This window comes from Choloepus didactylus, chromosome 21 (assembly GCF_015220235.1).
Source record: "Choloepus didactylus isolate mChoDid1 chromosome 21, mChoDid1.pri, whole genome shotgun sequence".
Classification (NCBI taxonomy): domain Eukaryota; kingdom Metazoa; phylum Chordata; class Mammalia; order Pilosa; family Megalonychidae; genus Choloepus; species Choloepus didactylus.
The window spans coordinates 46,602,268-46,629,881 of NC_051327.1; the positions used below are offsets into that span (position 1 = coordinate 46,602,268).

At 49.6% G+C, this 27,614-nt stretch overlaps 1 protein-coding gene across 1 annotated transcript; it reads left to right on the plus strand.

Annotated features, from left to right (window-relative positions):
- Window positions 1-14,042: 14,042 nt before the first annotated feature.
- ZNF629 (zinc finger protein 629) lies at window positions 14,043-27,555 on the plus strand. Its single transcript, XM_037815163.1, is given in 4 exon segments — window positions 14,043-14,083; window positions 21,607-21,715; window positions 21,858-24,217; window positions 24,219-27,555. Coding segments are annotated over 4 exon segments (2,634 nt in total). The 5' UTR covers window positions 14,043-14,074; the 3' UTR covers window positions 24,375-27,555.
- Window positions 27,556-27,614: the final 59 nt, after the last annotated feature.

A 27,614-nucleotide genomic window follows, 5' to 3' on the forward strand; every position in this document is an offset into this window, starting at 1 on the left:
GCGTTGCCTCAGCCCCCTCAGGTTCATTCTAACTGCAGTGTGCGAGCCGGAGGTCAGCATCCAGGTCCAGCACATTCAAAGAAACCTCAGAGCAAGGCCGGCCCCTGGTCGAAGCCTCAGTGTCCTCGCTGTTGAAAGAGGGATTGGGCTCACTCCCGAGAGGCTCCTCTGCTCAGTGAAAGTCCCTGGGCTTCTCTGGGCTTTGACTTCCTGAAGTGTCAATGAATAGGCATCGGGAAATCCGAAACTGGCCTTTGCTCTGGCACTCCACTTGCTTGGTGGCCTTGGGCAAGTCACATTCTATTTCTGGGCTGTTTCCTCATCTTATAGGGATGTCCTCTAAGGTGCTGTCTAGTTCTTCTAATTACAAAATAGTCTTGATAACATAAGCGAAGATTCTTTGTAAATGTGTGACGTGATATGCAAATTGTAAACAACGCACATTGCTATCTTCTCAGCACTGAAAACTTAAATAGGAAGAAAACATATTCCTGAAAGACTACCTGCAACTCAGGAGATGATGCTGGAGAGAATAGTGGAATAATCCTCTATAGTTCAGCCCTTTGAGTTTATAGAACAGAAAACTTTGAGACCTAAGTCATGCTACCAATACAAGGAAGAACCCAGTGTGTTGCTTCCAGGGTGGACAGTTCTCTTTCCCTGGTTTTACTTGTTCATTTCTATTTGCCAGCACTATGTGTCAAGAGACTGATCGTGGAGTCTTTTTTACTTGATCAGTCCCTTTACACATAGTGCTGGCAAATAGAAATGAACAAGTAAAACCAGGGAAAGAGAATTGTCCACAGAGATAAAGCAGACAAGTTCATTTGCAGCACTTCTCATTTTCACTTACTTAGGATATCTATCCTGCCGACATTTGGGGTGACTTACAAGGCAAACATAGAGCAATAAAAAATAAATTAGTTTTCTCCCTCTTTTGCTTTTCCTTTCTGGCACCCTTGTCCCCTTGCCCAGCAGAACTTCTCAACTTCCAATTTTCCAAACTCACCTTGGTAATCTTCTTCTGTGATCACCCATTCCCCCCCAAAAAAAAAGGAAAGAGAGAAAGAAAGAAAGAAAGAAAAGAAAAAATCCAACTAAAGCCCAAAATGATGTCTGCCATTTATATGAAATGTCCAGAATAGGCAAATCTGTAGACATAGAAATTAGATTAATGGTTGTCTAGGGCTGGGCTGCGGCGGGAGGGTGTGCCGATGGGAAACAAGAGTGGCTGCTGCTGAGTTTCTTTGGGGGCGATGAAAATGTTCTAAAATTGATTATAGTAATGGTTGCACAACTCTGAATATACTAAAAACTATGGAATTGTATACTTTAAATGGGTGAATTGTATGGGATGTGAATCATACCTCAAAAAAGTTGTTACATGAAAAAGCAAAAACAAAAGAAACCAATAAAAGACATGTGCCTTCATTTCTTCCCTAGGTTCTATGTGGTGACATTGTCTTACTCTTGGGAGACTTGGGCTGCTGTTCTGGGCCATCTGTCCCTGCAGACATCCCCTGAATCTCCAAGTGTGTTGCTTCCAGGGTGGCCCATCTCCTGCTCTGACCACCACTCTACACTCTGCCCAGCTCCATGCAACTGAAGGAAGCATGCTAGTTCCCCTGCTCACCTGCCACTGCCTTATTTCTTGGCTACCCCAGATGGAACTGGGATAGAGAAGGGAAGAATATACATGACAGAATAGAGGTGAGTCTTGCAGGGGATTGAAGACACGAGAAACTTCCTTAGGCAAAATTGGAAAGAAAAAAGAACAAAAGGGAATGTTGAGAAGGAAAAGAAAAATCAGTCTCAATCTTTCATGATGTTTTTCCTTCTGGACTACCTGAAGGATGGCAAATAGTGTTTGAGTAGCTTTCCTTATGGTCTAGGTTGTCTTCTTTCTGGAGAAGTTCTTGGAGGGAGCATGATTTTAAGAGTTTATTCATGCAGTTGGTTGTTGAAATTCTACTTCCTTTATTTCTTTTCTCAAAAATCCACCTTCTCAGGAAAGTCTCCCCTGGCTACCCTAACCAAAATTTCAACACCTTCCCCATCCCTGACGCTTCCTAGCCCCTCCCCTGCTTTATTTTTCTCAGTGCCACTTACTGCTATCTAACATGCTATATATTTTGCTTATTTATTTTGTTCATTGTCTGTCTTCCTTAGGAGAATTTAAGCTACATAATGGCAGGAATTTTTATTTTTATTTTTTGTTTTAAATTTTATCTGTTCACAACAGTATCTGCAGTGCCTAGAAAAATTCAGAGTAAGCACTCAATATTTATTGAACGTATCAGTCTACTATGTACTGGGCACTTTAATAATAAAGAGGGAAAGACTTAAAGAGTATTGTGTAAACCTGAATGATTTGTGGCTAGGAGCAAGGGAGATAAGGAGGCCTTTCTAGTTCTCATGTGCACCTGTCTAAAAGAACTCTGGTGCAAAGAGAGAGAAATGCAGAATAGCATCCAGGCAGTGAGGGACTAGGATGTTGGACTTGTAACTCAGAAGTTATCAGTTTCTTTGACTGCCCCATCCCATCTAGAGACATGGAGGAGATGGGGACCACTAGATGCCTTTCTGACCACCAGGATGGTTTTCCTGCCAAGTTCTGCCCCTCAGTGTCAGTTTCACTTTTACAAAATTATATCACATTTTTAAGCATCAGCTCCCTCTTCTGTAAAATATGACGATAATACCTTCATATCTGGAAGGATTCAGTACAATAAAAGATGACAGCATCTGTTTAAGTCCCTGGCACACAGATATTCAATAATTGTTGATTTCCCTCCCTGCCCTTTCTTCACGAAGCTACTCCTCCCTCTTGCTATTTCCTCTGGTGACTCCAGGCTTGTTACTCAGATTTTGAGGCTACATTGTCAGTTTGATCAAAAAAATGTGAAGATTTCTCTTTGGACTTTTAAAGGGTTTATTGGTTCTGATGCCATATATATACATATATATATTCCTTAGGTAGGGCATTAAGCAAGAATGTTAGAGAAAATTGGTGGAAGAGAAGTTGGAGGTTCGCACTTGCTTGAGGTTTACTGTTTGGCACATAACAACCCAGAACTTGAATAAGCTGACAGCTAAGTCTCTGGGCCCTACTCAATGTCCCTCCTTTTCAGCCCCAGATATTTCAAAGGAACACGGTGGCTAGAGCAGGGGCCCTGGAATCAGCTGGTGTGGATTTGAAATCCTGACTCTGCCTGCTACTACAACACCTTGAGTGAGTTAACTGGGAATTGGAGCTTCAGCTTTCTTGTCTGCAAAATGGAGATACTGACAGTTTTGACCCTGGTTAGGCTGGAAGGAGGCCAAGGGGGATTGGCTCAGAGATCCACCGTACAGGTGAACCATTGTTGTTATTCTAGAGCTCAGAATTCAGAATCAGATTCAGATTGGGTCTCAGCTCCCAAGGCCGATCCAGCTGTGTCCAAGACAGAGCTTCTGCTGAATCCTGAGCACAGATTTCAGGTCGAGGGGACCGTGAAATGCTCCCTGCTTTCAGGACTGAGTAAGGCTCTGCTCTCTGTTCCCTGGGGCTGCCTTTCCATCCCTCTGCACCACTAAGGCTTGGGGGATGCTACTTCCAGCCAGGACTGGACTGAAATTTGGTATTAATTGCTTTTCTGGGGCACCTCCTTATGGCACGTATTTCCTCAGACATCAATCACCAAGTGTCTTCTGTGAGCCAGGCACTGTGCAGGCTGCTAGGGCAGTGCAGAGATGGAAACGATTTGGACCCTGCCCTCAAATATCTTACAATCTAACTGGGGGGCAAGGGGAGGATGACCAGGCATGTGTGCCATTTGTTCAGTTGATAATTATTTACTGATCACCTACCATGTGCAAGACATTGTATGAGATGCTGATTTAGGCACAGGCACAGAAACCCAGAAGAGGGAGATGGTGGTGGGTGGTTATCCCCACCCAACTTGGTGCGTGGCCTCCAGAAATGTTGATGGGATGGTGGGTAGATGGAGGGAAGGCTCCACAAAGTAGAGCTAGTTCTGGACCTTGCTGATTTGTATTTACTTTCTGGAGAAGATGGTGCAAAGATAGGGTGCTGAGTTTCTCTTGAGGGGCTGTGAGGTCCCCTTGAGTTGATCTGTATGTGAGGGTTCTTGTAGGGCATGAGTAGAACACTCAAATGGCTGTGAGGGCCAGGGAAGATAAAGAAGTGAGTTAAGGAGGCAGGGAGCTTGACCGCATTCATCTTTGCACTTGCATCCCTTTGGTCTCCCATTTGTGCACTTCTGATTAAGACACAGGTACCAAAAGCCTCTGTCTTTACTATATGAACAACATCGGTGTAAGCACAACAGCTGATGCTCGGGCTCAGAGACGGGGCTGTCCTTGGCAGTGGTGGGGAATGTGGTGAACTGGGGGGCACAGCTCCATCTTAAGGTACAGTCACTACCTGCTCTAACTGGTTGCTCAAACTGGGTTGAGTGTTTCCAGCTCTCCTGATATTTCAAAAGAAGCTGGAAATCTGTTTTTTCTTAAATGAAATATCTCAATTTTTAAATAAATATTTACTCAGAATTTAAAAAGACACTGGCAGCCAGATGAAACACATTTTCCAGTTGTATCTGTCAATCGATGAACTCTTTGTAGGGAACCAAGAGGGACCAGATTAGAAAGGGGGGCAGGTTGCAAGTGGCCTGCAGAGCCAAGGCAAGGAGTTTTGGCTTGAGCTTATAGTAACCACTAAAAGCATGTTCTGAACAGGGGAGTGGCTTGATGCAAGGGTTTGGGGGCTCTTGGGGTGGAGTGGCATATGAAATAAGGGGGGAGGAACAGTTAGGATGGGAGGTTAACTGCAGTCACATAGGTTTGCAACCATGAGGTTGAAAGATGGTGGCAGTGGGACTGGAAAGGACGGTGTGGATGAAAAAGAAGACAAAAGGACGGTAGGGAGAGGTTGAGGGGAGAGGAGGGGCAGGAGAAAAGATAACTGAGGTTCACCTTGGCTGCCAATGAACCACCTCTGTTGCTGGAAAGAGAAGGTACAGACCGTTTGTTTTTTTGAGCCTGCCGAGTTTAGATAAACTGAGTAGCCATCTAAACATCTTTAGATAGATTGAGTAGCCACACCTCACCTTGGCGGGATCCTGGCTCCACTACTTGGCGGCCGAGTGACCTTGGACAAGTCCGTTTATCAAACAGACTGTTAAAAACAAGTAGCCTACAAAAGAGGAATGATACCACCTACTTCGCAAGGCGGCTGCCAGGATTACCAAGGAGGCGAAGGCGGAGGAAAGAGCGCGCGGTTCTCACCCGGGGCTCGCGGACCATCGCGGTCTCTCCCGGGAGGAGCCGGTAGAGTGCGCTCTGCACGGGGCTGGGCTGCGGGCCCTCCGGGAGAAACACAGCCTGGGACACCGGCCCTGGGCAGACCCGGGTCGGAGAAGACACCGTATCACCGGGGCGAGTGTCAGACACACCCTTCCCCCCGCACGCCCCTAGCGCGGCCCCTGTCCAAGCGCGGACATTGGGCGTCCCCTCGGGTCTCCTGCACCTGCCTTGCCCTCCCTTTCTGGAACTCAGGTGGGACAAGGAACGCCTTCCCTTCCCCTCCTCCCGTCCCCTGCACAGCCCTCCATTCATTTCAAGGAATGTCAGAAGCCGGAGCCCCCGCCGCCTGGGCCTGAGATCCCCGAGAGGAAGGGAGAAGCATGTCGGACTCCCGGAGTCCCAGACCCAAGCAGGAAGCACGGCTTTCCTCCCGCCCCCAAAGCGGGCCTCTCTAGGAGCCGAGGGCTCTGGCTTCTCAGTGGGAATAACCCCTTCCGTCCCAGCAGGCTAAAGCAGTATCTAGAGAAATGCGTTCACTTTCTTGCCGAGAAGGGCAGCGTGGTCTTGTGTGTTCACTCTGGGGAACGTTTCCATGACCCCCAGTTCCTGTCCCGAGAGCGGCAGAGCCCAGCGGCCTGGGTTTATAGCCAGCTCGGCCCCTTGCGGGCTGAGCCGCCTCCGGCTCGTTCTTCAACCTCTCTGAGCCTCCGTTTTCTTTCTCTTTTAAATCGAGGTAAAATTCAAACAACATAAAATTAGCCGTTAATCATTTTAAGGTGTACAATTCAGTGACATTCAGTACATTTACAGCATTGGGCAACCATCATCTCCATGGAATTCCGAGACGTTTTCAACACCCCAAGAGGAAACCCAGGACTCCTGGTCTCTGTTTTCTTATCTGTAAAAGAATCGTATTTACCTGTCAGAGTTGCCGGAAGGATTCAGTGAATAAAATCATGTAAAACACTTAAAGAAAAGCTTAACACATAGTAAGTGCTCAGTACATGTTAACTATTACTATTATTTTTAATTCTACCTTTTAAAAAGGAAGTGTTGCTGGAGGTCAGTTTTGTGAAATGAGAACAAGGAATGGGGCAGAAATGATAGTAAGAGCTACTATTTATTGGAGGCTTTCTTTGTGCTGGGTTCCTTTCATATCTTATGTCTATAACCTAGGGCGATTCTGTGATGGTAGTGTTATTATTATTCCTATTTCATGGGTGAAGTAATTAGGGTTATTAACAGAGCGTGTGTCAGGGGCTGGATTGGAACTCAAAGCAGCCTGATTCCAGGGCACATGGCTTTTCCCTTCCTCACTGCATCTCTGATTTTGGAAACATTTTCTGGGGATTCCAAATGAAAGCATGGAAAACCCATGGTGCTGTCACTGACATGGAAGTCTAGTTAGCCCAGAGCCAGGGAGGCTGTATAAACCGCTTAAGTTATACAACAGGATAAAAATCTATCGTGAATGGACCCACCCTTGGGGTGACTACATCTTTGGTTAATAGTAGCCATCTTGGGACCTTAAAAGGAAGCAAGTTGAAGACATCCAAAGAGAGAAAGGCACTGAGTATGTGTATTAAGGATAAAATAAAACTGTGTTGTCTGTCTTACCATCTGTGTAAGCTAACACTAAGAACAGAGTGGAGCTTTCCCTTAATCGCTCATTCAGTCATTGGTTTAGTCGGGTTTGAAACCCTGCACTTTTGCACCAAGGCTCCATATCGCATTAAATTCTTTCTGGTGTGCACGGCTGGGGCAGTGAGAGTCCCATAGTAAATGAGCTAATGGTGCACACAGGGAGCAAAGAGGAGTGTGGTGCATCCCTGGGTTCAAAGGCCATCCATGCTTTCTCCAGCAAGGAAAATTGTGCCCGTCCAATAGGATGTTTTCTAATGAGGTTTCTTTTACTTTTTTTTTTTTCATTTTTTTTTTTATTTCAGAAGAAAAAGATTCATATGGTTAAAATTTTTTCAAGTGGTATAGAAAGATACTAGGGAAGAGCTAGAATTTCCCTCCTGCCTCTGCCTGCTCCTGACTCCCATTTCCATCTCTTGAGGTGACCACTGTCACCAGTTTCTTGGGTATCTTTCCAGAGATAGTGTGGTTGTATGCAAGCATCTCCTTTTGGAAAAACACAAAAATGACAGCACATTGTAGATACTGATTTGCCCTTGCCTTTTTCATATAACGTATTTTGGAGAATGTCCCATGTCAGTTCATACATATCTGTTTCATTTCTTTTCAGTAGCTGAGTATTTCATTATATGGCTATGCCATAATTTATTCGATCAGATCCACTGATGGTGGACATTTATTTTCAGTTTTTTATTTGCTATAAAAACATTTCAGTGAATGTCATATTGCATACATCTTTATGTGCATGTGCAACTATACCTATGGGCTATAGAAATGGAATTGCCAGATCAAGGGGTCTTGACAGTTTAAATTTTGATCAGTGTGGCCAAATCGTCCTCTAGAGAGGCAGTGTGGATGTATAATCTCACTAAGAAAGTTAGAGAGTGCCTGTTCTCCATGTAGTATATCATTTGAACTATTTATATTTGATAACCTCTTAGGGAAAGAAAGAGACAGGGTGAGGAAAAGGAAGAGGAGGAGGAGGAGGAAAGGAAAAGGAGAAGAAGGAGGAGGGGAGGAAGAAGAAGGGAGAAGGGAAGGAAGGAAGGAAAGAAGGAAGGAAGGAAAGGAGGAATTTCATGGTTGATCCTATTTGCATTACAAAGCTTGTTTTATAATAAACGCTGGTAAGAGGAAATTGAAACCTAATTTAGAAGATGTGAGATTTTAAGAAAGCATTGTGCTACTTTGAATGAAGACGTATCTCTTGACCTGACTTGGATGAGTATAATGAGAAAATTTGCCAATGAGATCTCTAAACCATCTGCCTCTTGGAGGAGACACCAGAACATTGGAGATGGATAAATAATGTCCCAATCTTCAAAAAAGGGGAAAAAGATTAATATACAAGCCAGAGGCCAAGAAGTTTGCTGTTTACCCCAGCAGGGATTCTAAACCAGATCATCAAATAGAAGATTTCTAAGTAAGATGGCATGGTGTTGGGAAAAGAGTAAGCGCTTCCAACCTGACAGGACTGCATTAAATCCCACCTAGCCGGGTAGCTTTGAGCAAGGAACTTAATCTCTCTGAACTTTGATTTCTTCGGGTATCATCGGGGCAGCAGTACACTCCTGCTAAAATTATGGCAAAAACTAAAATAACTCATATAAAATGCTTGGAACAAAAGATGTTAGGGTGGAAGGAGAAGATCAAATCCAGACTTCTGGGATTTCAGGCCCTAGATGACCAGGAAAAAGGAAAGGCGGGCCTGACAGATGATAGAGAGAGAGAGAGCAGTTTGAAACCAGAGCAGTTTGATTGCCTCCTGTGAAAGGCAGGCTTGCTCTAGACCTAGGGGTCAGCTCTCAAGGATAAAAAACAAAATTTAAAAAAAATGTTTCAAATACTAAATAAAACCAACTTCTTTCCAGTTGGGTATTTCCAGGGCCACCACGTTGTATTCTTTGTGAATTGCCTCCAGGTGTTGGGCAAGGAGATACTGTGTACCTTACCTGCCAACCCCGGGAAGCCCAAAAATAAGTGTTGAAGCCAGTTTGTCTTAGCATTCACCAGTGCTTGAAATTCAACAGTCTATGAATCCCTTATTGGGATTTTTTTGTGGCTGGGATGTGTGGCTGGTAACAGTAGCTTTACTGGCTAACCTTATTGTAGCCATATCTGTATCATGTGGATGGGTGGGGCTTTGTTTGCCCATCTGTCTGTGTGTTGGACTAGATCCAGAGCTAAGGGATGGAGTTGAAGACGTGACCCTATGCATCACAAAATGTCATCTTTTTTTTAAATGGAATTTTATTGAGATATAAGTGTCCAATCAATTGTTCACAGTATCATCATATAGTTGTGCATTTATCGCCACAATCTTTGAACATTTTCATTACTCCAAAAAATAAAATTAAAATTAAAAGAGTATACAAAACATCCCCTCCCCTCCTCCCCCCATTGTTCATTTACTTTTTTTAAATACAGTTTTATTGAGATATATTCACACACGCTACAGCCATCCACACTGTACAATCAGTTATTCACAGCACCATATACACTTGTACGTTCGTCACTGGAATCAATGTTTGAACCTTTTCCTTACTCCAAAATAAAAACAGAAGCAAAAAAAACCACCTAGATCTTTCCATCCCCTCCATCCCGCTCTATTCATCTAACTTTTGTCTCCATTTTTCCACTCATCTATCCATACACTGGATAAAGGGAGCGCGAGCCACAAGATTTTCACAATCACACAGTCACACTGTGCAAGCTACAAAGTTAGATAATCGTCTTCAAGAATCAAGGTCACTGGGTTTGACAGCTTCAGGTATTTCCCTCTAGCCATTCCAACACACTAAAAACTGAAAGGTGGTATCTATGTAGTGCATAAGTATACCCTCCAGAGTGACCTCTTGACTCCACAAAATGTCATCTTGATGAAGATTCATAGGAGAACTTTCTCCCAAATCTCATGTGAATTATGTAACCAGTCTTTGCTTGGACCTCAACAAACCCATGACCCAATTTTTTTTAGGCTTTTATAAAGGGGGTTTATTTGGTTACAAAGTTACAGTCTTAAGGCCATAAAGTGTCCAAGGTAAGGCATCAACAATAGGGTACATTCACCGGAGAAAGGCCATTGGCATTAAGAAAACCTCTGTTGGCTGGGAAGACACATGGCTGGCGTCTTCTTCCTTTGCTCCCAGGTTGTGTTTCAAAATGGCTTTCTCCCAGGGCATTTCTCTCTAGGCGCCTGGTAGTATTCTCTTAGTTTCTCCCAGGCTGTGACCCATTTTTAGCAGTTGTATAAACAGAAGTTTGTATCACATGTTTTGTCTAGGGACCCTGGCTTTATGTTATCATCCCCCTGCCTTTAATTTCCCTTTGTCATGTTATTTTTTATTGTCTGAACAATGCTACTAATTCTACTACCACAGCTACGAATGGCCAATATTTAGCAGCTGTGTTTCTTACTAGCTGCCAGGCACCTGTTGTATATAAGTAGCTCTATAAATGGCTCAAGTCCTTTTTGAAACTAAGCAAAGTATAAATAAAGAAACAAACACAATTGCAAAATTGCCTCCTCTCCTTTAGGGGACCCAGTTAAAGGTCCCATGTAAACCTTGTATGTTAGAGAAAGACTGCATATCTTCATGGTTCTTCAAAGTTCTCCTTGCAAACCTGTACTTGAAAATAAACAAAACCTACAAAGCAAAAAACCTCATAGCAGCCAGAAGCCATTAGTTTAGTAATAATAACCTTATGAAACTCAGCTCCTAAGTCCCCAATAAATGGAAAGGTGATCACTAAGAGCCCACAAAGAATTGCAATTCCAGGCCAGCTTCCCGTCCTTTAGATAGTGATATCAAGAATAGTAATTGACAATGAGGAGTGCTAGCTCAATGCCAGGCTCTGTTCTAAGAATGTTCATGTATTAACTCACTGAATCCTCACGTCTACCCTATGAGGTAGGGACTATTTTGTACAATTATAAAGTTACTAGGCTATAGACCAAGGAAATTTTATAGATCCAGTTTATATAGATTTCAGCAAGCATGTAATAAAGTCTCACATCATTTAGACAAGATGGATAGATGTGGGCCAATGGTCTCATCTTGCAACTAATTAATAAACAATGCTCCACCAAAGCCAAAGAAGTGCTCAGAGATTTGACCCAGTATTTCTACTTCTAGGACTGTGTTTTAAGAAAATACTCAAAATTTGGAGACATATATTCTCAGAGATGTCCCTCAAAGTTTCATTTATAACAGCAAAAATTAAATGGAGGCATTGTAAATATTCAACAAAGGGGAAGTGGCTCAGCAAAATATGGTATCTGTGGAAGGAATTGTACATAGCCACTAAAATTATGGCTGTGAAGGTAACAGCTAGGTAAAAAGAAAAAAAAATAGCTTAAAAAATACAGGAAGGAAATACAGCAAAATACAGTAGAAAATGAGTGATTTAATTTTTTATACATACTTTCTCTAATATTGTTATATTACTTTTATAGTGTTACAACATGCATTTACCCACAACTTTTCCAATAAAGAAAAAAGGGGTGGAAAGAAAAGCAGTCAAGCAGCAGCAACAACAAAAAGTATTGAAGTCCACAATGAAAGATTGTGCTTATTAGCGGGAGAAACAGGAGAAAGAAGGAAGAAAACTGAGGGTTGGGGCATGACTCCTCACTTAATCTTCACAGTATTCTGAGTCGATGTCCCCATTTTACAAGTGAGGAAGTGGAGATTTAGAAAGGTTCCAGTAATCTAAACAAGATCTGATATGAGATCTTGTTTAGATTACTGGAGCTGGTGTGAGGACAAGTGGCTGGTATGAAGTGGAATTGAGATAAGGTCTGAACGGCCTTTGAACCTTTTTACTACCAGATTTCCCAAAATTTCGTGGAGGGCAGCCAACTCGTGGTGCCTTTGGGCAGTTTACGGAATGATACCCCTCAGGGCAGACAATTACAGAAATTACCCTCCTCTGGGCAGAAGTAGCCCCTGCACCACAGCCCTTGGCTCTGGGATGAAGCCTTGGCTGAAATGCAGCCCACATCTGCTCCTGCACCCAACACCTTAGTGCAGGCCATAAACCGCACAGGTAGCCACGCAGCAGGCAAAGGGGTGCCCAGGTGATCTCAGAGGGTCTTTGCCAGTGCCCCGAGAGAATCAGGTGGTCCTTCTGGTTCTCCTTCAGGCCATTCGATTCCACTAAAGAGAAAGTCTCAGATTGGTGCTACACTTTTAATGCCTCCTCTCTTTCTTTTACACACACACACACACACACACACACACACACACACACACACACACACTAAACAAGCTCCTGAGACCCAGAGCCTTAGCTTTAATTAGGCAACAATATCTAGGTAGCCTATATTAACATTATTTTTCATTGTACTTATTTTTAGCAAAAATTCAAAAAACATAACATTCATCATTTATCCATTTAAAGTATACAATTTGGTGGTGTTTAGTACATTCACAGTGTTGTCAACCATCACCACCATCCAGCTCCAGAACCTTTTTACATCACTTCAAAATTAAACCCTGTATCCATTAAGCAATCATTCCCCATCCCCCGACTCCCACCCTGGCAACCACTAATCTGATTTCTGACTCTATGGATTTGCCTATTTTGGATATTTCAGATAAATGGAGTCACAATATATGGCCTTTTGCATCTGACTTCTTTCACTTAGCATAATGTTTTCCAGATTCATCCATGATTTAGCATGTGTCAGTCCTTTATTCCTTTTATGGCTGAATAATATTCCATTATATGGATATACCACATTGTTTATCCATTCATCCACTGATGGACACTGGGTTGTTTCCATCTTTTGGCTTTTGCGCACAGTGCTGCTATACACGTACAAGTTTTGTTTTTGAACACGTGTTTTCAGTTATTTTGAGCATATACATAGGAGTGGAATTGCTGGGTTGTATGGTACATCTATGTTTAACTTTTTGAGGAAACGCCAAACAGTTTTCCACAGTTGTCGCACCATTTTACATTCATACCAGCCATTTCTCCACTTCCTTACTATTTTAGTTCCCTGGCTGCTAAAACAAATTGCATACAGTGAGTTGGCTTAACTGGAACTGGAATTTATTGGCTGGTGGTTTTGAGGCTAGGAAAGTCCAAGTAAGATGATGCCTTCTCCCCGAAGACTGAAGACTGTGGCGTTCTGGGGCTTCCTGCTGGAGATCCTTGGTCCTTAGCTTTTCTGACACATGGCAAAGCACATGGTGACGTCTTTTCCTTTCTCTTTTGGGTTTCTTTGACTTCCAACTTCTGGCTGCTCCTACATGGCTTCTCTGTGGCCTTCTCTATAAAGCCTCCAGTAATAGGACTAAGACCCATCCTGATTCTGTTGGGCCACATCTTAACTGAGGTAACCTCATCAAAAGGTCCTATTTACAAGGGTTCACAACCACAGGAATAGATTGAGATTCAGAACATTTTTTTGGAGGGTACATAACTCCAAGGTACCACTCTTGCCATCACTTATTCTTCTCTCATTTTTTTTGACAATAGCCATCCAGGTGGCTGTGAATTGGTGTCTTGTTGTGGTTTTGATTTGCATTTCCCTAATGACTAATATTTCATGTGCTTGTTGGTCATTAGAATATCTTCTTTGGAGAAATGTCTATTCGGGTCCTTTGTAAGTTTTTAATTGGGTTGGTTGTCTTTTTCTTGTTGAGTTGTAAATGTTTTTTATATGTTCTGGACCCTTGTCAGGTATAGGTTTTAGAGATATTTTCTAGCATTATGTAAGTTGTCTTTTATGTTTATGCTTTTGGTGTCATATCTAAGAAGCCATTGCCAAATCCAAGGTCATAAAGATTTACCCTAAATGTTTATAAAAGTTGTATAGTTTTAGCTCTTATATTAGGTCCTTGATCCACTTTGATTTAATTTTTATGTATGGTATGAGGTAAGGGCCTAACTTCATCCTTTTACATTGTACTTATTTTTATAATTGCCTATAATTTATGACAAGCAAAAGTGTATTTATCATATTAATGTTGAGTTTCCTTATCAGATGTTTCTTTCAGTTAATATGAGTCAAACTGAAGAAAAATATGAAAAATAACAGTACGGAGGATACCCGATGTGGCAAAAATGGTGAATAGAATTTGGGAAGTCCTTTTCCTATGCCTTCTGCAAGGAGACCATGAGAAAGGTGAGGGCAGTTGCCTTGAAGAAGACTTTGTAGTCAGGGAAGGCTTCAAGGAAGGGAGGGGATTTAGCTGGATTTTGGAGGAGGGAAGCCCCAGACATGGAATCAGAAGATTTGAGACACCTAGATCTCAAAACCTCACAGTTATTCTGTGACCTGGAATATGTTATCTGACCTGTCTGAAACCCTGTTTCCTCATGAGTAAAAAGAGATGATGCTCCCTGCCTCTTGGAGTCACTGAGAACTAAATGCCCTAGCATGTGTGAAAGTACTCTAGGAGATGGAAAGCACTGTGTTAATGTCAGGGCCTAGACTTAGGCGAGCAGGCCCTGGGGGACAGTCAGGACTTGCCTAGATGGAGAGGAGAAGGGAAGCGTTCTAGAGGGTGTGGAGGGGCCGGGTGCTCTGGGAGTTTGGACACCACTGTTTGTAGGCACAGGTCTAGGTGCCATCTAGGCCAGTGATGGAATTGGGCTTCAAGTGTTTGAGAGTTTAATGATTTTTAAAAGTATTTTAACTGTGTGGCAATATTACATCTTCCTCCTTCTGTCTCCAACTACCTTCCTCAACCTTAGGCCACGGTGGTGCATTTGTTCCCAGGGGTGACTGGGAACCCCCGGGTCAGTCCATGTGTCACAGTTGGTCAGGAAACTGATGGCATTTGTCTTAACATGTGACTTGGATCAGGACAAACATGAAAAGGAAATCAACGTGTCATTTTAATTCCACAACCTCCATTCCCAACCTTATACCCCAAATATTTACTGTTTAAAAAATATTTTTTAATTGGAAATCATCAAACAGAACAAAAGCCTACCCCAGGCCCTCAGTCCTTGTTCCCAGGCATTTGTACATACTCCCCAAAACAGTCAAAGTAGAAAAAAATTATCCATCAATTCATAGACTGTATGTTTGGAGAACATCTGACCTCACCTGTCATTTTGCAGATGAGGAAACAGGCCCACATAGGTCAATAACTAGAGTTAATTCGGATCACCCTTTAAGGCAAATATTTGGTTGTAAAATAGGATTCATATTTTTCAACCATGTACCCAATTATATATTTTTCAATAGCTTGATGAAAGTTATTCTTACTTTTAAAAAATACAGAAGTTCTGTAATTTCCAAAATTAAAATAAAATTAAATAAAAAACAAACCCTCCATTAATAATGAGTAGTCCAGGGAGGTATTCTGAGGAGGAAGACTGGTGGGAAGATCCACGGGACCCCAGATGCCTGGGGGCAGGGGCAGTATCTCAGGCCACAGTGGCACTGGCAGAGGGGACGGCAGAGGGGGTCAGACGCAGCAGGGGCATCCCACAGGAGGGCGCCATAGGCCTGAGGACTCAGTGGCCGAGGGGATGCAGACGGGGGTCCCCCTCCTCCAGGCCTTGGGGAGCGGGATGCCAAGGGGTCGTGTCGGGAAGCTGAGCTGGTGAATCTGGGATGGCCTCTGAGCAGAAAGGTCTGTTAGGCAGATGGAATGAAAGAACAGGGTCTCAAGGAGAGGGACAGGGCGGGGCAGCTGACAGCTAAGGATTTGGAAGCAGGAGATTTTTGAAGTTTTCGAGGAAGAGAATGTAAGGGAAAGAATTAGGCGTGATCCTTAGGAAATGCGAATGTGTGGTTAGGAGGTGCCTGAGGGCAGAACTTGCTGTGAGAAGCCTTAGGGAGCGGAGCCCCGCGGTCCTTGAGCAGGGGAGTGGCTCATCTGGAATCCCAGCCTTTCCACTTTCCACGGAGGGAGGAACCTCCCAGCCCTCAGACCCAGCTCCTGTCCCAAGTTTGAGGACCACATTCCTGAAAAGTGGCCCCTGTGGGCGTGCACATGTGCAAGGAAGGAGGCTCATCCTTTCTGGGGGCTGCCCCTGCCGCCCGAGGTCCGACAGCCTCTGCGGCGAGGCGAGAAGGCGCCCCTGGCAGTGCCGGGATTGGCCTCCTCCAACTTCCTATTCTTGGTGTTTGCTTCCTGCCCTCCATGACAGCCCAGCCAAAGTTGGAGCAGGTGATCGTGGGCCCCCAAGGCCTTCCCAAGGTAGACATTCCCTGTGTGGTCTCTGAACATGGTTTCAAGGCTCCTTGCTCTCCTGGCTACCAGACTGAGGGCTGTAAACTCTGACAAGGAAACCGAGGCAGGCCTGGCTAGAGTTAGGCACCTCCTTCTTTTCGGGAAAGGAAATCAACTCTTGCTGAGTGCTGTGAAATGCATTATCTCCCTGATCCGTCCTGCCCCCCTTTTCAAAGTAAAGGAAGCCAAATCTCTGAAGATGCAAAGTCAGTTGCTCAAGACTAAGGAGCCAGTGCGGATTGAGCAGGGTTTAGACCCAGGACTTCCTCCAGGGCCTCACCGCCGTCACAGTGACCGGGACCTGGGGACACCAGTGGCCCCATTTTGAGAAGCCCTGTGGGAGGCTGCTGACTGTGACTGGGAGGAGCATCTCTGCAGGTGTCCAGTGCCAGCTGAGTGCAGGCAGCAGGACATCCCCCAATACCTACAGTCAGAGCAACCCTCACTTCCCTGGGAGCAGGACACCCAAACTGTTCCTGGAGAACGGCTCTGCCCAGACTGGGCTGCCCTGCTCTTCCCCTCTCCTACTACTGGAGCAAGATGAGCAGACAGTGGCAGGGCCAAGAGGCTTTTATCCATTGGTCCCCCAACATGCTTGGGCTGAGTTGAACAGCTGATTTGAGCCATGATGACAGCTCTGAAGCTTTCTAGCTGGACACTTTCTAGCTGTGTGACTTATCCTCTCTGTCTTTGGGATGATAATAATATTGACGTCCTGAGTTGTTATAAAGGTTCAAGGAGTTAATACCTGCAAACACTTGAAACCATGCTTGGCACATAGTAAGAGCTCAGTGAATATAACTACCTCAGAAGCTACCGTCCTCCTCTTTATCACTTGGAACCTGGGAGACACAGACCAAGGCAGGGGGGCAGAATCAAATGGGCAAATGGGTGGTGGAACATAACAGTGAAGGACGATTGATACGATGAAACCACCTCTCAGCCTCAGGGTTAGGGACACAGTTGGTGTGATAGGGACTGTGACAAACTGGACAGCCAGTGCCCCTCTAATGGCTTCCTTCCAGTCATTGCCAGGTGAAAATTTTGACCACTGAATTTTCAAAAGAAGCACGAAGTTCAGATTTTTATGTGAAATGTTTTGATTTTTAAATGTGGCAGTTAATTTGGTTAGAAAACAAAAGCAAAAAATTGTCTTGGCCAAACTAAACTCTTCTGTGAGCCTCCAGGGTGTTCTGTCCTGAACACCCAGTGCCCCGGTCCAGGTATGGCTTTCTCCATCCCGTGGCGAGGGCTGCTCCGTCCCCAGGTCTCCCTGACCCAAGCTCTCTTCTCACCTGTCTCATGGTGAGAGCTTCCGGGAGTCCAGGGCTAAACATGCCTGCACAGCCAGAGTCCAGCAGTCAGAGCTGTGCCCAGCTTTGCCCCTTCTGTCCAGCCCAGGGATTGATCTGGGGACAGAAGGAAGAGGCAGGAAGATGCCTTCCTTGCACATCTTCAGCAAATACTAACTGAGCACCTACTACATACCAGGCCTGGTTCCGGGCCCTGGGGATACTGCGGTGAAAAAAAGGGGCCAAGCCCCTGCCTGGCAGAGCTGACAAGAGTGCGTGGGGGACCCATGAGTGCATGTGTTTAGGGAGCTGGGTGGAGGTGGACAGTAAGTGTTCCGTCAAGAGTGACAATGTGCTGTGAGAAAGAGAGCAGGAAAAGAGGGACCAAGAGGGGCAGTGGCCCCAAGGTGAGAGCAAGGGGTCAAAGACAGTGCAGCCAGGGACAAGGCCTGGATGGGAAGAGGGGTGGAGGGAGAGAGCGCTGGGGAAGGAGCTGAGGCAGGGCCTTGCAGGGCGCCCTTCTGGGGCCACACTCGCCATTCTTGCTCCCCCTGAGCCCCAGATGCCTGCCAGCTTGAGGAACTGTGTCCTCTTTAGCAATTTCCGTTGCCCTCAGTATGGATTGTTCCTCCCCCGGCTCCCTCAGAAAACTGTACAGGCAGCCCTTGTCACTTCTCCTGTGACTCCCCTGTCACACACACACACACACACACACACACACACACACACACACACACACACACGCGCGTGCACACACACCCCACTTCTTGAGGCTGGAGGGCCCGGATCTTGATCAACCCTGAGGAGCTGCGTTCGGCACAAGGCCCAGGCAATCCTGGGCTTCAGTATGCAAATATGAATTTAAATAACACCCTGACCTGAGGCCCGTTACCTCACTCTCATGCCTCGGTCTCCTGGCCTGCAAAATGGGGGGAAACCTTTGGTCCCCGTGGTGGTTGGGGGGAGGGGGTTGCCGGTTTTAAAGGTTTCTCCTGCTGTGAGCTGGGTGTCCCCTAAGTTACCGGGAAAGGTTCTTGCTCTCCTAGGCCAGGGGAATTCCCCTAGCTTCCTTCCTGCCACCGTGGGCCTCAGTTTCCTCCTGAAATGAACCAGTGGGGGCGGGCTCCCGCTTCTGGTTGGGGCTGGAGCCTGGAGCAGGGGTGGCCACAAATCCCCTCCTGGCCGCACCTGTCCCTGCAGCCCAAACCCTTGTTGTAATGATGATCTCATGCAACCCGTTTTTAGTCTGTAGGATGTTCCCACTCCTGGTCCGCTGTGCCGGCCCCTGCCCCTGCCCCAGAACACAGGCTTCTGAGCCCCATCCTGGGGTCTGAGGCCCAACAAAGGCAGGCCCCAGGGGACTGACAGATGCCAACTCCAGGACCAGGCTTTCCGGGCCGCGGCTAGCGGAGCAATCCCTGAGACCCTCGCTGGCGTCTGGGTTCCCTGAGATGGGTGCTGGCCTCTCTCACCTGCTCCCCAGTGAGACAGGGAGAGGATGTCGTTTCAGCCACCTCCCTGCTCCCCCGTCCCTTTTTTCCCAGGCTGTGGGAGGCAAAGGGTTAAATCCCATAGAGCTGATGCTCTGACTCCAGGCTAGAGGGGCCCGGGAAGCTGGGGTCACTTCCTGCTCCGTCCCAGTCACCCTGAACTGGTCCCCGGGTCCTCAGCCTGGGATCACCCCTTGAGAAGGACCCCAGAGTTCTCGGCATCTAGCGCGACCCCCAAGGCAGGGCATTTAAGGGGTTAAGTCCCCTGGGGCTGGATTCTGCCTTCCGGCTTTTCCCAGACCCCAGAGCCGTGAGTTGGGGACGCCTGGGTTCCAGGGGGTGGCCTGGAGGGCCCGGGACGGCCGCCGGGGAACAATGGGGCCCGGGAGGCGGGGGCCAGACGCCGGGGCCTGAGCCCCCTCCCCCCCGCCCCTCGTCCCCCCCGGGGTAGGGGTGGGGGCCCGGGGCAGGGGGCCCGGCGAAGGGCTGGAGGATTCTGGGAAGAGCGTGAGGGTCTGGCTGTGGGGGAGGGGGAGGGCGTGAGCATTCTGGGAAGAGGGAATTCGGCCTGGCGGGCCGGGGGCTGGGGCGCTGCAGCCGCAGTTCTGGAAGGAGCCTGGCAGGCGCGGTGGGAGAGCTGGGATCCTGGGTGCCATGGGGGTCGGTGGGGAGAGGCGAGGATGCCCAGGCTCTGGACTGGATGCCGGAAACAGGGTCGCTGGGAGCAGGTGGGGCAGAAGTCCAGGTCTGGCCTGGCACAGGCGTCGGGGGGCCAGGGGCCTGAGTGGCTGCATTCCCGCTGCCTCCATGTCAGGGTCACCCTGGGCCGCTCCCCACACCTCGCCATGAGGCAGTCTCGTTCTCCCTCTGCAGTGGACTCAGGTGCTCGGAGTGGGGCCACCCGAGGCCCAGGTACTGGGAGCCAGGGCCTGGGTGGGCTCCAAGCACTTCTTGCTTCTTTCCACTTCCATACTCCATGTCTGCCTTGCTGTTAACCCTTTCCCTTCTACTCTGGACGCCGGGTTTGAGTTTCCCGAGATAATCAAGGTTCATAAGTTCTCACCTGACCTCAGCAAACACAGCAGGACGTCTTTCCCGGCCTCAGAACAGCCAGGCAGAGGTTCCTGCAGAAAGGTCCCTGCTTCCACTTCCCCAAAGGCTCTTAGAGAAGGCGAGGGAGGTGGATTCTCATAGTCTAAACAGCTTCAGAGGTGAAGAAATTAATTTACTTCCTAAAATCTTAACTCCTACTGCTGCCCCCCTCATCTGGCTTACCTTTTCATGACCACTGCCACTCTCCCAGGCCCCCCATGACTCCCTTGCTCACGGTGCCCATCCCACACAGCTGCCCCAAGCCCAGGCCCAACCCTGGACTCCCGAGGGGTCCCATGTTGTGGGAAGTTCTCCCAGCCCTTAGCTCCTGTGGCCCTGTTCCCTCATCCTGGATCACATCCAGGGGACCACTCTGACCACTCCTGCCATTTCCTTGGGAACAAACTGAACTTTAGCAGCAGTGCACCAAATGTGTCTTCCAGGGGCAAGGGCTTCACACTTGTTCATTCATCTCCTTCATTCAACAAAAATGTCTTGAGCGCCTATTATGTGCCAGGCATTGTCGTAGGCCTGAAATACGGCATCAACAAAACAGGACAAAAACAATAAAAGAAGGAGTGCCGGGGGGTTGGAGTGGGACGCATCGTGGAAGGCCTTGAGGAGGAGCACACTGGGTTTTGAGTTGAGGCGAACTTTTCTTGCCACCCGTCTCCTGCGGGCAGCCTACATTTCTGAGTTTCCCATGACTCCCAAGGTCACCTCGCCCTCGTGGAGGCAGGGCCAGGCCAGACCCAGCACCCTGCGTGTCCTGTCTTGGCTCTGCCACTTCCCGGCCCAAGACCTCACAGTCATCTCCTCTGCCTGGACCTTGGGTTACTAATCTGGAAAATGGACAGCCTGCACCCTGGGCCACCTCGCGGGTGTGAGTGTGGGGGAGGGGCACCGGGTGCGGTCAGTGAGGACGCGGCAGCAGGCCCTGTGTCAGCTGCAGGGTGCTCTCTGCACACGTGCCCACCCTCTCTCCCTTATCACTTCCCTGCTGAAGCTCACCAGTGCTTTAACCGCCCCTGGCCCCAAGGCCTGAGCTGGGATAACTGGGAAAGGGCCCATCTGGAGAGCCCCTATCCCCTCAGGGAAAGAGAGGTGGTTTCTTTTTTTAACCCTTTAAGTACCCCAGGCAGCCTCAGTTCTCTCTGGGGCTCAGAAGGAAAAAGTTTATTGGTCTCAATTAGCAGCCCCATTAAGAAGGAAAATTAGAGTCCTAATGAGCTTTCTCTGATGAGCAAAACAACAGGTTTCCCAGGCTCATTTCCCAGCCTCTGGGCAGGTACTCCCCCCCCCCCCCCAGCCCCCAGACTGGGTTCAAAGGGTTATGACTGATGAGCTTCTAATTGCGCTCTTAAATTCATCTCTGTGCTCTGGTGTGATTTTGAGGCCTGGAGCAAGAATCAGACCTGTCGGGGGCACAGTGAAAACCTGTGCCCAGAAAAGTGGGGTGGAAGGAGACGGCAGCTGGCCGAGGGAGGAATCGGGGTGGGGAGGCAGGCGGCGGACAGGGAGCGAGGCTCAGGAGGGCCGGCGGGAGGCCAACTCCCACTGTGTGCTCGTCTTTCTCCTTCCCAGGGCCCCTGGAACCCTCCGGCAGCCCTGAGCCCTGGGATGGAGCCCGAGACAGTGCTGTGGGGCCCGGATCTGCAGGGTCCTGAGCAGAGCCCCAACCATGCTTACAAAGGTGAGGGCGCAAGAAGGGACAAGCAAGTGAGCCTGCTTCCAGGAGGGGCCCAGACTCTGGGGGCAACCCAGGGGAGGGCAGAGAGACCAGACCCCGTGTTCTGAAAGAAGATGGGGGCTGGAGACTCCCTTTCTCTCTGTAGGTGCTGAAAGTGGGACTGAGGAGGAGAGCTCTCAGCAGGAAAGTTCGGGGGTGGAGATCATCTTGGGAGATCCAGCTCAGAGTCCAGAATTCAAGGACCCACCAGAGATGCCCCTGGAGGGGCCGCCCCCAGATGCCTCCATCCCTCAGGACCCCCCAGCCTCCTTGGGTCACCCCGAACCGCTGGGCACCCCAGCCCCTGAGGCAGTCCCCACCCAGTCTGACTGGACCAAGGCCTGTGAGGCCAGCTGGCAGTGGGGGGCTCTGACGGCCTGGAACAGCCCTTCTGGGGTCCCGGCCAGCGAGCCCAGCCTGCGCGAGCTGGTGCAAGGCCGCCCCTCGGGGGCCGAGAAGCCCTACATCTGCAACGAGTGCGGCAAGAGCTTCAGCCAGTGGTCCAAGCTGCTGCGGCACCAGCGCATCCACACCGGCGAGCGGCCCAACACCTGCTCCGAGTGCGGCAAGAGCTTCACGCAGAGCTCCCACCTGGTGCAGCACCAGCGCACGCACACGGGCGAGAAGCCCTACAAGTGCCCCGACTGCGGCAAGTGCTTCAGCTGGAGCTCCAACCTGGTGCAGCACCAGCGCACGCACACAGGCGAGAAGCCCTACAAGTGCACCGAGTGCGAGAAGGCCTTCACGCAGAGCACCAACCTCATCAAGCACCAGCGGTCCCACACCGGCGAGAAGCCCTACAAGTGCGGCGAGTGCCGGCGGGCCTTCTACCGCAGCTCCGACCTCATCCAGCACCAGGCCACCCACACGGGCGAGAAGCCCTACAAGTGCCCCGAGTGCGGCAAGCGCTTCGGCCAGAACCACAACCTCCTCAAGCACCAGAAGATCCACGCGGGCGAGAAGCCATACCGCTGCACCGAGTGCGGCAAGAGCTTCATCCAGAGCTCGGAGCTGACGCAGCACCAGCGCACGCACACGGGCGAGAAGCCCTACGAGTGCCTCGAGTGTGGCAAGAGCTTCGGCCACAGCTCCACCCTCATCAAGCACCAGCGCACGCACCTCCGCGAGGACCCCTTCAAGTGCCCAGTGTGCGGCAAGACCTTCACGCTGAGCGCCACGCTGCTGCGGCACCAGCGCACGCACACAGGCGAGCGTCCCTACAAGTGCCCCGAGTGCGGCAAGAGCTTCAGCGTCAGTTCCAACCTCATCAACCACCAGCGCATCCACCGCGGCGAGCGGCCCTACATCTGCGCCGACTGCGGCAAGAGCTTCATCATGAGCTCCACCCTCATCCGCCACCAGCGCATCCACACCGGCGAGAAGCCCTACAAATGCTCCGACTGCGGCAAGAGCTTCATCCGCAGCTCCCACCTCATCCAGCACCGGCGCACCCACACCGGCGAGAAGCCCTACAAGTGCCCGGAGTGCGGCAAGAGCTTCAGCCAGAGCTCCAACCTCATCACCCACGTGCGCACGCACATGGACGAGAACCTCTTTGTCTGCACCGACTGCGGGAAGGCCTTCCTGGAGGCGCACGAGCTGGAGCAGCACCGGGTCATCCACGAAAGGGGCAAGACCCCCGCCCGCCGCGCTCAGGGGGACGCCTTGCTGGGGCTCGGGGACCCCGCCCTGCTGACCCCGCCGCCCGGGGCCAAACCTCACAAGTGTCTGGTCTGCGGAAAGGGCTTCAACGACGAGGGCATCTTCATGCAGCATCAGAGGGTCCACATTGGAGAAAACCCCTACAAGAATTCAGACGGGCTCATTGCCCACCCGGCCCCCAAACCGCCTCAGCTCAGACCCCCGAGGCTCCCCTTTGGAGGGAATTCCTATCCAGGGGCCGCCGAGGGCCGAGCCGAACCCCCAGGACAGCCCTTTAAAGTGCCCGAGGGTCAGGAGGGCTTCGGCCAGAGGCTGGGGCTGCTCACCTCCAAGTCCTACATCTGCTCCCACTGTGGAGAAAGCTTTCTAGATCGCTCTGTGCTTCTCCAACACCAGCTCACCCACGGCAGTGAGAAGCCTTTTCTCTTCCCCGATTATAGGATTGGCCTCGGGGAAGGGGCGGGGCCCAGTCCCTTCCTAAGCGGGAAGCCCTTTAAGTGCCCCGAATGCAAAAAAGGTTTTGGGCTCAGCTCTGAGCTCCTGCTGCATCAAAAAGTCCATGCAGGCAGTAAACCCCAGAAGAATCCCGAGCTGGGGAAGAGCTCCTCTGTCCTCCTGGAGCATCTCAGGAGCCCCTTGGGGGCCAGGCCCTACAACTGCTCCGATTGTGGGGCCTCCTTCCTCGATCGCAGGGCCCTCGGCCGGCACCAGGAGACTCACACCCAGGAAGAGACTCCCAGGCCTGAGGACCCCCTTCCAGAGCCAGCCACCCTGTCCACAACCCAGGAAGGTGAGGGGGAGGCCCCCCACCCCCACAGGGAGCAGCAGCCATGGGAAGGGGGAAGACCCAAAAACCTCCTTGGAAGAAAAGCCCTACGTGTGCCCCGAGTGTGGAGATGGCTTCACAGAAGTCGCAGCCCTCCTCCTCCACAGGAGCTGCCACCCGGGGGTCTCCCTGTGATATGGGTCTGGAGACCAGGGGGTCTGTCTCTCTCTCCTGAGAAGAACACCAGATCCCCAAAAAAGAGTATGCGGTAAAAGGAGGAAACCCCGATCATATGGTAGAGGATGTGGAGGATAGAGAACCTGGGGGAGAAGTGCTTTTGCATCAGTGATCAGAAGCCCTATCAAATTGTTGGGGGGAACCACTTACAGAGAGCAGTAAAGAAAAACTGTTGGGTTAGAAACCCTATAAATATGTAGGAAAAAAAAAAGCCCTTTAAGTCTAGGAAAAAAACCCTATGAAACATAGTGGATAAAAGCCCTATTAATTGTAGGAAGAGGTCCCAATATGTCTCTAGACAACCCTATAAAACTGTTATCAAAATCCTTGTACAATGATAGGGTTGGGGAGGTGCAGGGAACACAGCCATGGCGTTGCTGAGAGGGGCAGGCCGCAGAAGGTGCAGGAAAAACGTCCCGTAAACCTTGGTGTCCTTGGACAAATTACGCTGAGGAATACACGCATCTGGGCAGTGGTGTGGAGTTTGGGTGGAAGTGGAAAAGGAGGAGAAAAACCAGAGAAAAATAGTCGAGTGGGCAGGAAAGGATGAGAAATAAGACAGGGACTAGTGAAAGGCCAGCTCGTGGCATGGGGGTTCCTTGGAGGTCAAAGGTCAATCTTAGATGAATTATGTGTGTTAGGGGAAGGGGCCCATCCAGTTCCTTATCAAAAAGAAGCCAAAAATGGGGAAGGGAAAAAAAAACTCTATGGCAAGCTTTTTTAAAGACTGATGTTTGGGGTGCAGAAAAACTTTCAAGGTGAGAATACTGGGAAACCACTACAAAAATTAGTGGGAATTTCTGTTGGATGGCTTTGAGGGAAGCAGGCCGAGGTGGAGAAACTGTTCAGATGGACCCCAGCAAATTGCAGGCCTCCCAGTCCTCCCTGTTTCCAGAAGCTTGTTAAACTGCAAGTGCAAGCAAGAGCCCAGCTCAGGATTCTCCCGGTGCAGGCAGGACTGCCCCTCCCCCAGCCCAGCTGGGGCTTCCACCTTCCACATTCTCAGGTCTCACTGTCAGGAGGGTTTTCCTGCCATCTATTGTGCTGGCAGCCCGTTCCCTCAGATTCTTGGCTGCTGTTTGACCTCCAAAGAATAAAGCCTTTCAGAGACTCAAGGCCTGGGGGGTGCGGGCCTCCCTGGACTTCTCTTCCATGAGTCAGCCAGAGCCATGTGCGTGTTCTCTGTGGCACCAAGGGACAGCCAGCGGCAGAATCAGAAGCTTTGAGCAGCCAGCCACCTGATTTTAAACCTTGGTTGTTCCTCAGAGGTGTTGGCAAGGCAGGCCGCGGGATGAGCTGGCCTGCATGTGGTGGTGGGTGTCCAGACACCCCACAGACTGGACTGTGGGTGGTCCCTCAAGGGTGCTCAGCCTGCTACCGGGAGCCAGCTGAGGCAGGGGTGACCCAGCCCAATTGTAGGATCGTGGCCTTGGGAGGGGACAGGTCCCAACCACTCAGCTCCTCTCCTCCTTAGCCAGAGGAAAACAGAAGAAAAGAGAAATTTGGCTCCCCTGCCAGGCCCGACTTCTGCCCTCACATGCCACCCAGTTGTCTGCTGTCATAAATTCAGCCAAACCCACTGTCACTGCCGGGTGCATGTGGCCGGGGAAGGAGACTGTGGCCTGTGAAATGGTTGAAGAGAGGAAACTTAAGAGTCTCCAGTGCTGGGTTTGAAAGGAAGTGCCCACTGACCTCACACTGGCATCAGCAATGCACTCTGGGCCTGGAGTAGGAGAACGAAGATCTCGGGGTGAGGTGGCTCTTCGGGAGTCTCATCCCCAGGGAGAGTGGCCTGGATTCCTACACAGCTACGGAAGACTTCTCATTCTATTACCTACCAGTTCAGATGGTGAATGTTCTTCACCCCTCATCTATCCTGCCCCCAAAGGGATGCAACTCAAATTTAAAAGGATCAAAATCTAGACAATTATGGGAGAAAAAGCCCAGGCCTGTTGGGGAGAGGGACCAGGCAGGCCTTACGTGGTCATGGGGAGAAGTCCCCCACCCAAATGCCAGGTAGGAAAGCACTGCCACGCAGGGAGGAGGAACCTGCCTGCTGGGTCTCTGCCAAAAGGAACTTTGACAAAGGGGGTATCCCCTATAAGACTGAGCAAGAGGAGATGAGTCCTCCGAGTCTAAGCAGATTTTTTTTTCTCTAAGGTGGCAGCAGAAAGAAACTTAAGTTGTAGAGACAGACCCCTTGTAAAGCTAGAAGCAGATCTGCTTGAAACAGGTCGGAGGAATCTGTCCCCAGAAGAGGGTCCTGGGGGCAGAACTCTGGAGCTGAGGCTCGGAGGGGGAGGTGGGCAGTGTAGTTGGAGGCCAAGTGTAGGCCCCTTGAGGGCTGGGGTGTAGCTTACGTAGTAGGATGCTCGCATGTCGTAGGGATGGGTGAGGGCTAGAGGTCTCGGCTCCGGTACTGAATGGGTGATTTAGACACGATTCCTTGGGGTCTGGGGTTTCACAGCAGGAAAGGGGCAGAGTCGGAGACCTTTGGGTGTAGACTGGTCTCTTACTCCCTCCTCCTCTTCCAGCTCATTCAGCCAGGTGCTTCCCTCCCGGAGCAAGCTGCATTCTGTTGGGAGGAACTAAGGGAGCTGGGGGTGGGGTGGGGTGGGCAGAGAGGTGGCCCACCACGTGGGTGGCAGCATCGAGAGTTCCTCTGACCCGCTCAGGCCAAGGCCAGGAGCTGCACTCTCGCTCCCAGAACTGAGTCTGGAAGGCAGGGTGCCACCGTCCCCTCTCCTCCAGCTCCAAAGCTCTTGATCCCCCAGAAGTGCCCGGTGGGGGAGCCCAGAGTGGGGGTGGGGGTGGGGGTCAGGGAGTCATTGGTAAACGCAGAACGGAGAGTGGAAACTGATCTGAGCTTAGGGTAAAACTTGAAACTGCTCTGGCTATGGAGGTCAGATGGGAACTCTAAAGAACTGGGCATGCATCCTGAATGTGGGGTTCCATGACAACCCCTACTGAGATGAGCAGCCCCCCAGACTCCTTTGCCCCCACTAGGGCAGCCCCACGCACCTGAGTTGCCCCCCTAGTGCAAAGAGAGGCCCCACCTTTGAGTGTTGTGTGTCAATACCAGTGTCGTGTCACCGGTGGTCATGTTGATTAGTTGAAGAGAATAAAGGGAATAAGATTTCCCAGTGTGTTGTCTTCCCTTTCAGCCTAGAGCAAGCTGAAGGAGCCACCCTCTCCCAG